We start from the raw sequence: 11,279 nt of genomic DNA, 5'->3' as shown, positions 1-11,279 counted from the left end.
AAGAATTTCATAGGGCACATCTTAAGCATTCAGATTCCTTGGTCTGATACCAGACTACTGAATCAGATTTTCTTGGAACCTGTATTGTTAACCAGCTCCTGTTTATGCATTGTAGAGGGTCATTAAATATTTGATGAGTGAAACTTTATTTTTTTTATGGGGTGGGGGGCATGCGGTTTGCAGGGATCTTAGTTTCCCCGGAACAGGGATTGAAAGTGGGCCCCAGCTGTGAAAGCGCCGAGTCCTAACCACGGGACTGCCAGGGAATTCCTGAATTAAACTTCATGTGGCCATCTCGATTAAATCTTTTTAATGAATATCATTTATATGAAGTATAAACACGTGCCAGACAGTTCTCCATATCACTTAGAGTTATATGTGTCTTATTTGTGATGTACTTTCTAAGATTAGCATTCACCAGCATCTAAATTAACTAATAAGTAGTTTGTTACTAGTTCAGGAGGATAAACATCTTGCTCTGTTTTCCCCATTTCAGGTTATCAAATGTAAGGCTGCGGTTGCCTGGGAGGCTAGAAAGCCTCTCTCTATAGAGGAGATAGAGGTGGCACCCCCAAAGGCTCATGAAGTTCGAATTAAGGTAACGAAACATCCAAGGCACTGGGGAAAAAGGCTTACAATTAGGTCTCTGGATAGATGAGTCCTCTGAGGTCTGCAGAGGAGAAATCCCAAAGGACAATGTCAAGGAGAAGGTATTGAAGGTCATCCAACCTTGGAATCACAGCCTCTTATTTTATCCCTCTCACCTTTGCAGCAGCCTTCTCCCATCTTTTGAGCTTTGGTGTTGTGCTGAGCAGCCTTCTGCATGGATCATTGGATTACTGCAATTTATCTTCTGTAGTCTGGGTTTAAGGTGGATTGGTAGGATGCTCCCCTTTCTGCTGATCCCATAAGTTAAAATCTATGGTGACACATTAGAAACAAAAGAAGAAAGAAATGGTCTTTGGATTGTTGGAAGAAACTTCAAATAAGATTTAGGAAGAGGCTCCTAATTGATTAGACCAACAAGCAAGTGAAGTAAGCTTGCTAAGAGAGCTTTAAAATGTACTGACCCTTGGAGACAAGGCCAGGGTTCAGGGGATTCACTATTGCAGTGCTTCTCAACCTCTGCTGTGGCAGGGAAGTTGAAGTTACCCCTAGAGAGAGTCATACTGCACAAGGCAGGCAGCTGGGTATTCTGGCATTCTCCTCTGTACTTGTTTTCATATAAAATCAGTGCTTTAAAGTACTGAACATTGAATAAAACTAACCTCTAGAAAAAATAAGCATTTTTTGCTGTGAATTGGAGTATACTTTCCCCATCCCACTTCCAATTCTCAGGTTCCCAGGGGTCACACTGAACAGGTCGAGAAGCCAGAGCCAAATAACTTCCAGATCCTTTTAACCCAGGCCCAGGGATCTGAAATCTTAGACTAGTGTGTATGTTTTTCTTTAAGTTCAGAAATCAGCCTGGTTGTGATTTTGCTACTAGAAAAGAAAATGTTGGTCCTGGATGTACTAAAATGAGCCGTATCGGGCACACTGAGTTCAGCAGTCTTCCTTGGGAAACTGCTAACAAACAGCCAAGAATGTTACATTGTAATTGGATATATTTGTGAGAAGCATAGAAGCATAAATACAGACACCCCCAAGACTTTTCCTTTCTGTGCTTTTGGTAGTTTGGAGAAGTGAGAGATGCTTGAAGGCTAGAGAAATCGGGATAAAGGGCTTATTTAAGTAGAAATTGTGTGTGGCTGCTAAAAGGGGAGTTGGTTCCAGTAAAACCTCTGAGTTTTGGCCCAGACCAAGCAGGCTGACGTATTTCAGAAATAGCCAATACCTTTTTAGAAATCGCATTCCCCAGCAGTTAGGAGGAGGCCAGCAGTGAGATGGGTTCCACCTGCTTTTGCACACAGGGGATGTTCCTCTCCACACCTGCAGACGGCACAGTGCCCAAAACATCACCTTGTTTACCTTCTCTTGCTAACATGCACCGAAAAGGAGAATAGATGTACCATGTTTCATTGCCTATAAATGCACCGTTACTTTTAAGTACCACTAAGAAAATGCTGCCAGTTCTAATTAAGATGCCATAGAGTATAAGCATATGCTGATTTTAGAGAGGTTAAAATATGAAAGAATTGTATCTTCTAATCAATAAAATGTTATTAAAAGTGCCTCCACCTATGCCTCACTGAATCGCATGCACACACATGTAGACACGTTAATACCCTGTTAGATTATTGCCACTGCAGTTTGCCACACTGACGCCTATACCCTGAGTGGGGCTGATCCTGAGGGGAGTTTTCCAGTGATCTTGGGACATGAAGGTGCTGGAATTGTGGAAAGTGTTGGTGAAGGAGTTACTAAGCTGAAGGCAGGTAAGGAGAGTATTTGAATCACTTATTTTACAATTTTGGTTTATTTCTATAGGGAAATTATGTTTCTGATAACTTATACATTGTTTATTTGTGAGTAAGTTATTGCCTAAGTAAGTTGTCAGATTGATTTTATACGCCTCATCTGAAAAGCACAAATATTTGAGAGTTTCTTTCTCTCTGATTATGCAGACTGCTGTTTATCTGAAATGGTTTAAGTACATCTCCAAAGCAAATTTTGCCCAATTAAGCAAGAATTTTTGAAGATGCATTGAGTCAGTGTTTTGAAGCACATGACCTCCTTGTTCTCCACTTACTGTTTTAAAAGTTTCACTTAGACAAAAATTTGAAGCTTGTATTTTTTGCATAGTCAGGCAGTGTCTGAATGATGTCATGTAGGTAAAGTTCTAGGTCTTAAAGTTGTTAACTTTGCAAAGCTGCATGGGTTGACAAGAATGGGAATTTGGGGGACTTCCCTGGTGGAGCAGTGGTTAAGAATCTGCCTGCCAGTGCAAGGGACAAGGGTTCGAGCCCTGGTCCAGGAAGATCCCACATGCTCCAGAGCAGCTAAGCCCGTGTGCCACAACTACTGAGCCCGCACTCTAGAGCCCGCAAGCCACAACTACTGAAACCCGCGCGCCTAGAGCCCATGCTCCATGACAAGAAACGCCACCACAATGAGAAGCCCATGCACCGCAACGAAGAGTAGCCCCTTCTTACCGCAACTAGAGAAAGCCTGCACACAGCAACGAAGACCCAACGCAGCCAAAAATAAATAAATAAAATTTTTTTAATTAAAAAAAAAAAGGGAATTTGCAGGGGCTGATGTATTCATTTAGAATCAGATGCTACCTATTCAGGATAATGTCCTTGCATTTGTTTTCCAGGTGATACTGTCATCCCACTTTACATCCCACAGTGTGGAGAGTGCAAATTTTGTCTAAATCCTAAAACGAACCTTTGCCAGAAGATAAGGTTAGTATCTTTTTATTTTATTCTTAAAACAAGAGGTAACACTAATCATGATAATATCATGATAATAAGTAATGATGTGGCAATCTATACAGGGCATTTTACATGAATTATTCCATCTTTAGGGCAACCTGTCATTATCGCTGCTATCACTATATTCATAGATGAGAAAATTTAGACCCAGAAATTAAGTGGTGTGCCCAGCATCATCAGCTGTTAAGAGGTACCTCACAAATGTCTGAACCCGTTCTCTTTCCATAACACTAGGCTAAATTTGCCAAAATATGTAGTAAGGAGGGACATGCTTATGAAATTAAATGAAGTCATTTTTATGAGCCATTTTATTGTCCATGAAATCGAAGTAATAAAACTTAGCTCATAAGGTTTTGGGAAGACTACAAGAGATAACATAACCTTTTGACACAGAAAAGGTGGTTATTTGATTGTAGCAAGGTAACACACTTAAAGAACTTCAAGGCATTTAAGATCTTGTGTCTGTTCGCCCCTTTTTTGTCTTTTTTATTGAAGTAGAACATACATATAATGAAGTAATTATACAGATCTTAAGTGTACAGCTCCATGAATTTTTATACATATACACACCTAATAGTTATAACCATCACCCAGATCAAGATAGAGAACCCTTCCAGCAGCCCACAAAGTTCTTCATGTCCCATACAAGTCAACACCTGCCTCCCTCAAAGCTAACCACTATTTTGATATCTTTCACTGTAGGACTTCATATAAACAGAATTATGCAGTATGTGCTCTTTTGTCTGGCTTCCTTTGAGATGTATCCAGGTTGCTCTGTGCATCAGTGATTTTCTTTTGTTTCTTTCACATTCCATTCCAGATAATCACTGTTAATCCGTTCTCCTGTTCATGGACATTTACGTTGCTGCCAGTTTGGAGCTGTTGTGATTAGTGCCACTATAAGCATTCATATGTGTCTCTTGATGGACATATACACAACTTTCTCTTGGGTATTTCCCTAGGATTGAAATTGCTGAGTCATGGGATATACTCCCACCAGCAGTGTTTGGGAGATCTGTTTATTTTTGCATTTTTTTCTAAAGCCATTGACAAAATTAGTTTCTATTTTTGGAAATAAGGTTCCATTTATTTTATCACGTAAATCCAGTTAAAAAGCTAGAACTGGGCTTCCCTGGTGGCGCAGTGGTTGAGAGTCTGCCTGCCGATGCAGGGGACATGGGTTCGTGTCCCGGTCTGGGAGGATCCCACATGCCGCGGAGCAGCTGGGCCCGTGAGCCATGGCTGCTGAGCCTGTGCTCCGCAACGGGAGAGGCCACAGCAATGAGAGGCCTGCGTACCGCAAAAAAAAAAAAAAAAAAAAAAAAGCTAGAACTGAAAAAAGAAAAAAACTAGTCATTTTGAAAGGGAATTCCAAACACGGTCTGAAAAAATTTTGACACGTCAGATATAATAATGGTAATAGGTTTTTTTGTGGCTGTCTGTAACCTTTTAGAAGGACAAGTCCTTTCAAAGCTTAAAATACATCCCATATCACCTTTTGTTCAAGAAACTCTTCTGGGACAGGAGCAATTTCTCACATTCAGAGCTAAACAAACTTAACTTGCTCTCATAAAGATACAAGTTATTTATGGTAGAGCTTTGTCACCTATTTGTTGTTTGTTTCTGATCATACTTTTGTTTTTCTCCCAAAGGAAATGTACTTATTCTTGAATCAAGAGGCAATCCATTTTTCTTCATCTATATATATTTATTTATTCACATGTATTCCAAAGGATTTGTCCAAGAATGTACATCAAATTGTAGTGTTTATTTTTGTTAAAATAACATATATTAAGCACTCTGTGCCAGGCACAGTGCTAGTGCTTTACATAACCTCATTTGATCTTTATAGCAACGTCTAAGAAAGATAGATTTCTCTGATTTTCTGGTGAGGAAACTAAGGCACAAAAGTTAATTGACTTGCCTAGGAGCACGTGGGATTTGAGCACAAGTGTGTCTGCCTTTAGGGCCCATGTTCCTGAGCAAGATGTTACATCACCTATTTAGAATATCAAAAATAATTTTTGTTACCATGTATCATATCAGTGGTGAGAGCTACACTTTTGAAATAGGCCTCCTGAAAGGTCTAAATCAGCCAGTGTGGACATCTTTCATCAGCTGATGTGGATAGTTGCTTGTAATCTTTGCTGTGTAGATGCTGGTTTTGGCTTTATGAAGTTATATTTGGTCACAGAGTTTTACGATGGAATTTTAAAATCATTTCATCTGAGCCATAAATTGTACCTGTTAAAATTATTCAATACTCTGACAGTATAATCCAGAAGCATATTGAATGCTGGAAGAAGATAGGTAAGATTATAATTCTTTTAGAAGTTTTCCTAATAAGGCATTGCTGAAAGGTGCTAAATTATTAATGAATATATTAGAAATTAGACTTCTGGTCTTAGCACACTCTTCTGTTTACTGGTCATTATTTTAAAAATTGATTTCTTTTTCCTGTGCATTTTAGGAAACTTGATTCTACCCTACCTTCTTCCTTTTTTATTTTCTTCAGAGTCACTCAAGGGAAAGGATTAATGCCAGATGGCACTAGCAGATTTACTTGTAAAGGAAAGACAATTTTACATTACATGGGAACCAGCACATTTTCTGAATACACAGTTGTGGCTGATATCTCTGTTGCTAAAATTGATCCTTTAGCCCCTTTGGATAAAGTCTGCCTTCTGGGTTGTGGCATTTCAACTGGTTACGGTGCTGCTGTGAACACTGCCAAGGTAAGTGGTGGCCTGGGTTTTAGCGTCCACCTTCTAATTTCATACAACAAAGCCTTGCTGGAATAGTGAAATTGGCCCAAACAGTAAGAAAACTAATGATTTCCTTGACTCTTGTGAAATGAGTACCTTATAGACTATCTTTACTATTAGGTGGAGCCTGGCTCTACTTGTGCCGTCTTTGGCCTGGGAGGAGTTGGATTGGCAGTTATCATGGGCTGTAAGGTGGCTGGTGCATCCCGGATCATTGGTGTGGACATCAATAAAGATAAATTCACAAGGGCTAAGGAGTTTGGGGCCTCTGAGTGTATTAACCCCCAGGACTTCAGTAAACCTATCCAGGAAGTGCTCATTGAGATGACTGATGGGGGAGTGGACTATTCCTTTGAGTGTATTGGTAACGTTAAAGTCATGGTGAGTATGCTTGGCTTCATTCCAAGTGGTGGGGGGGTGGGGGCTGCTTTTTTTAAATGTAATTTCCTTAATTAAGGTCAAAAATTGTTTTGTTTTGTAAAGGAAAAGTCTTGAATTCCCTGATAAGAATTATTAGAAGGGAAAATGACTACATGAACTAGAAATTGGAAATGATACAAGGGAAAGATGAAGGGAAATGTTTCTTTGCCTTTCAGTGTACACATAAATCTCAGAGTATGTTTCATTAAATGAAAAGGCAAAATGATGCAGCTGTAGAGAACATGGGCTTTGGAATTAGATATATGTCCACTTACTAACTCAGTGACCTTGAGCAACTACTTAACTTCTTTAAACCTGTTTCCTTATGTGTAAAATGCAGATAGTAACCGTAGGTACCTGACACAAAGTAGACACTCAGCAGAAGTATAACTGTTACTTCTCTGCTGCCATTATTAAGCCTTTAGAATTTTGAGCTAAGATTTACTTTTTAAAATAACAAATGAAAGCTTTTTATTCTTTCAATTTGTGTCAGTGTTGGGCCAAGTTCGTAAATTTTTTAAAATACCTGTTAAAATTGTTCAATAAAATTAAACTTACTAAATACTCACTTTGGACATTTTGTTGCCGTTTTTCTAATAAAGCTCTGTACCACCCCTCTCCCCCGGAAGTTTCTGGGGAAGCAGATATTCTCAGCACAGTGCACTGACCTCTGTGATTTGCCTGCAGAGAGCAGCGCTGGAGGCCTGCCACAAAGGCTGGGGCGTCAGCGTGGTGGTTGGAGTAGCTGCCTCAGGTGAAGAAGTTGCCACTCGTCCATTCCAGCTGGTAACAGGCCGCACGTGGAAAGGCACTGCCTTTGGAGGTAATTTGGTGGATGAGATGAGTACATTTTCTCTTTTGTTACTTCCATTGGCAGAATTTTAATCCCAGTCAGCATTTACCCCTGGGACTGCGGAGGTGCTCAGCTTCTCCTGAAACACAAGGCTACTTCTTACACATTGAAAAAAATATTAATATTCTGTTAATGAAATAGTTGAGGGTAGGTCAGGAGTGAGAAGCTGGTTACAGGATAAGCAAACGACAGTATCAGCCACCCTGTGCCGTGTTGTAGACTTACATAGGTTATTGGCATTTTTTACTCATTTTTCCAGAGAGTACAGTGATCCCTGGATGTGATCATACTTCCGTCTGAATAGTACTGATTTCAGCAGTAACCAATACTAAGTCTTAAACTGAAAATATTAAATTTGACAAAACCTTACAACAAAATTGAAAAGCTGCCAGACTGATCATTTTTCCCTTGTATGATCCTAAAAGTATGTGGTGGTTTGGGGTTGCCTAACTACCAGCAGAATGCTGAGAAAGTTTCCACCTTTTTCAAGGTTGCTCAGCTAGAGAAGAGAAAAGACAAAACATGTTTGTAGGGGCGTCCATGGTGCCACAGTGGTTGAGAATCTGCCTGCTAATGCAGGGGACACGGGTTTGAGCCCTGGTCTGGGAGGATCCCATATGCCGCAGAGCAACTAGGCCCGTGAGCCACAACTACTGAGGCTGCACGTCTGGAGCCTGTGCTCCGCAACAAGAGAGGCCACGATAGTGAGAGGCCCACGCACCATGATGAAGAGTGGCGCCCGCTTGCCACAACTAGAGAAAGCCCTCGCACAGAAGAAGACCCAACACAGCAAAAATTAATTAATTAATTAACTCCTACCCCCAACATCTTAAAAAAACTATTAAAAAAACCAACTGTTTATTTAAAAAAAAAAAAAAACCATGTTTGTATATCCCAACTGTTGTGAATAAATGAAATCTAAAGTTTTTCATAGATTTTTAAAAAATATATTTATATCCTTACCATCCTCCTAAGGAAAGAGAATTACATAGCTTGAGGGTTTTTTTTCCTCAAGAATTTGCATTTCTTTTTTTTTTTAACATTTTTATTGGAGTATAATTGCTTTACAATGGTGTGTTAGTTTCTGCTGTATAAAAAAGTAATCAGCTATGCATATACATATATCCCCCTATCTCCTCCCTCTTTCGTCTTCCTCCCACCCTCCCTATCCCACCCCTCTAGGTGGTCACAAAGCACAGAGCTGATCTCCTGTGCTATGCGGCTGCTTCCACAAGCTATCTTTTTTACATTTGGTAGTGTATATAACTCCATGACACTCTGTTCCTTCGTCCCAGCTTACCCTTCCCCCTCCCCGTGTCCTCAAGTCCATTCTCTAATAGCATGAGTTTTTAATGATCTGTGTTTAAGCAAAGTGTCCCCTACCTCATGCCAGCTTTTGTTTCAAGGCCAAAAGAAAAGATTAGGAAAGTATGAAAAATGAGGGGTTTGGTCAAAGTTTTCCTTCCTTATACTACAGAATTTGTCAAGGCAAAGGTCAAGCTGACTAAACCCTCTTTTCCAAACCGCTACACGCATGCTGCACCTGAGTATTTTAGGACAGACTTTCAGAGCCATACATGCAGCTCAGGGGCATCATCTCAGGGTCCATAGCTGTATTTGAAAGGGTGTTCTTAGTCTGGGAGACTGAGCCGGGGGTTTGGTAGTCACCTCTCACTGAAGCCTCATCCAAGCACATGCTTATTGGGAAATAAGCTGGAGCCTTGGGGCTCCATGGGTGTTGCTAAAATATGACTCACAAATGTAAACAGAAGTTTCAGTTGAGGGAATGGCAGTGGCTATGGTTGTCTCAGTTACTAGGAGATTTAAAGGAGAAAAAAAAGCACTGCAGTTTGGAAGGAAAGGGTAACTGGTAGAGGACACAAGAAGGGAGATTTGGGAAAGGCTCAAAAGAGGTTTGAAATGTGGTCCAAAGACTCCCTGGTTTAAAAGGTGGGAAGGCTTCTTTGTTGATTTACTGCTTCTTTCAACACAAGTGAGAAATTGAAGGATCTGATTTTGTTTAAAATCGTAACCTGTAACTAAAGATCACCTACTTTGCTTTTCAATTTCAGTTTTCTCTTCTGCGATGGTATCCTTACTGTTGAAATTAAAACCACAGAAATAGTCATGTATCACATCAGTTTTTTTCTTCCTTGAATTTCACGATTACAGAAATCTTTGCTGTTGTGGACTTAAATAAGCTTATTCTGAGACTTCTATCCTGTATGGTTTAAAAATCTCCATTAAGATTTAATGAGATTTTAGTAAACCTTAATACAGAAAAAGGCAAGTGCTCAAAAGGCATTTACTTTTTTCTTTATTAAAGATGTGCATTTCTTCTTCCTCTCTATGCTGATTTTGAAGTTTTTCATTCCTCTTTAGTTCGTGAAAAAATTCATTCTCTTAAATGTCTTTGTCACCCACTAAGTAATAAGCATACTGTAGAGATTTGTTGGAAAACTTAATGAATAGATGTATGATTTCTTTTAGGATGGAAGAGTGTAGAAAGCATCCCAAAGTTGGTGTCCGAATATATGTCCAAAAAAATAAAGATTGATGAATTTGTGACTCACAATTTGCCTTTTGACCAAATTAACGAAGCCTTTGAACTGATGCATGCAGGAAAGAGGTGAGCTTTCTCTTTAGCTGTTTAATGTAGAATGTGGTAATGATTTGGGGCTTATGGAGGGAGAAGGGTAAAAAAAACAGTTTTAGTGGTCTTCAAAGAAATCATTCAGAACCTGTTTATTGCTTTCTTCTCTTACAGCATCCGAACTGTTTTAAAGCTTTAAATTCAAAAGAGAAAAATTCTTCCATCCTTGTAACTAAGTCTTGTGGTCTGATTGGAGCAGCCAGACAAGCAGGAAGGAGCTCTTTCAAGTTCACAGCTTCTTAGACCTTCATTAACTGACTCTGGGGAATAATGTTTTCTGTATAAATTCATAAATGTCTAATCAAGGATAAGGCTAATACTGTCATAAGTCTGTTTTCTGGACTCTTCACATAAATAATTGCTGGCTCATTAAGGAATATTTTTAACATAATAAAAGGAATTTCTGCATATGTGTGGAAGTTGTCAGCTCTGTTGTATGTCAAATTCTTTGTCATCGTTGCTCTCCCCATTATCTTCATTCTTTAAAGGAAAGATGGAGGAAGAAGGGCGGTGGTGAGTATCTGAACCTTGTCTTCTACTGTCCTTGGTAACTTTCGCTTAACTTTTAAGGGTCTCAGGCCCATTTACTAAAAAACAGATGTCTCCAATCAGCAGTAGCACAGTTAATCAGAACCCAAATCTGCTTCTGTGAGATTATCTCCTTGTGGGCAAGTACGATGCATTGCTCAGACTTAGACTCCTAATTCCTAGTATGACATCTGGCCCACAAATTCATCATTGAAACTACCTTCTGAGCTTAAGTAGGTATATATGTGTTGTTGGTCACTCTGAACTATTTCAAGCATATGGAAAATATTTATATACTGAATACCCAAATTTCCAGTACTTATTTTGTCAAATCTTAACATCTTACTCTTCCAGGCCACTTTGCCTTTCCTCTCCTGCGGTATAGTCGACATCCAGAATTGGGTGTTTATCACTCCCATGCATGTTGCCGTACTTTGACTACACATATTCGTAAAGCCTTTAGTCTTCTGTATTGTCATACATGTTTTAAACATGATACTGTCTCATTCTGCAGCTTTCATTTTTCACTCATTATTTTGTGATTAATCCCTGTTGTAGGTGATGCTCCCATTCATTAATTTTAGTACTGTGCAGTAGTAGTCAATTATATGAACCATAATTTATCTGTCTCCAGTTGATGGCATATAGTTGTTGCCCCAATTGTTTCTGTATTGCTAACA

At 39.5% G+C, this 11,279-nt stretch overlaps 1 protein-coding gene across 2 annotated transcripts; it reads left to right on the top strand.

Moving 5' to 3' along the window:
• Positions 1-496: 496 nt before the first annotated feature.
• ADH5 (alcohol dehydrogenase 5 (class III), chi polypeptide) lies at positions 497-10,481 on the top strand. Of its 2 annotated transcripts, XM_065877867.1 has the most exons (8): positions 503-598; positions 2,237-2,378; positions 3,263-3,350; positions 5,896-6,115; positions 6,266-6,526; positions 7,253-7,388; positions 9,909-10,047; positions 10,186-10,481. In XM_065877867.1, exons 4-8 carry the CDS (start codon positions 5,918-5,920, stop codon positions 10,208-10,210), a joined length of 759 nt encoding a protein of 252 aa, XP_065733939.1. In that variant the 5' UTR covers positions 503-598; positions 2,237-2,378; positions 3,263-3,350; positions 5,896-5,917; the 3' UTR covers positions 10,211-10,481. The 2 variants fall into 2 exon arrangements, with proteins under 2 accessions (XP_065733940.1, XP_065733939.1); XM_065877868.1 differs by lacking the exon at positions 2,237-2,378 and having other exon boundaries at positions 497-598.
• Positions 10,482-11,279: the final 798 nt, after the last annotated feature.

Source organism: Phocoena phocoena, chromosome 5 (genome assembly GCF_963924675.1).
Source record: "Phocoena phocoena chromosome 5, mPhoPho1.1, whole genome shotgun sequence".
NCBI classification, from domain to species: domain Eukaryota; kingdom Metazoa; phylum Chordata; class Mammalia; order Artiodactyla; family Phocoenidae; genus Phocoena; species Phocoena phocoena.
This window is presented reverse-complemented; position numbering and strand designations above follow the sequence as displayed.

Bases quoted from the DNA above. Each gene is read 5' to 3' on its own strand.
- ADH5 (XM_065877868.1), top strand. From the start codon at position 5,918: ATGCCAGATGGCACTAGCAGATTTACTTGTAAAGGAAAGACAATTTTA. The intron at 7,389-9,908 runs GTAATTTGGTGG...GATTTCTTTTAG, and splicing joins GAAAGGCACTGCCTTTGGAG to GATGGAAGAGTGTAGAAAGC. The intron at 10,048-10,185 runs GTGAGCTTTCTC...CTTCTCTTACAG, and splicing joins CTGATGCATGCAGGAAAGAG to CATCCGAACTGTTTTAAAGC.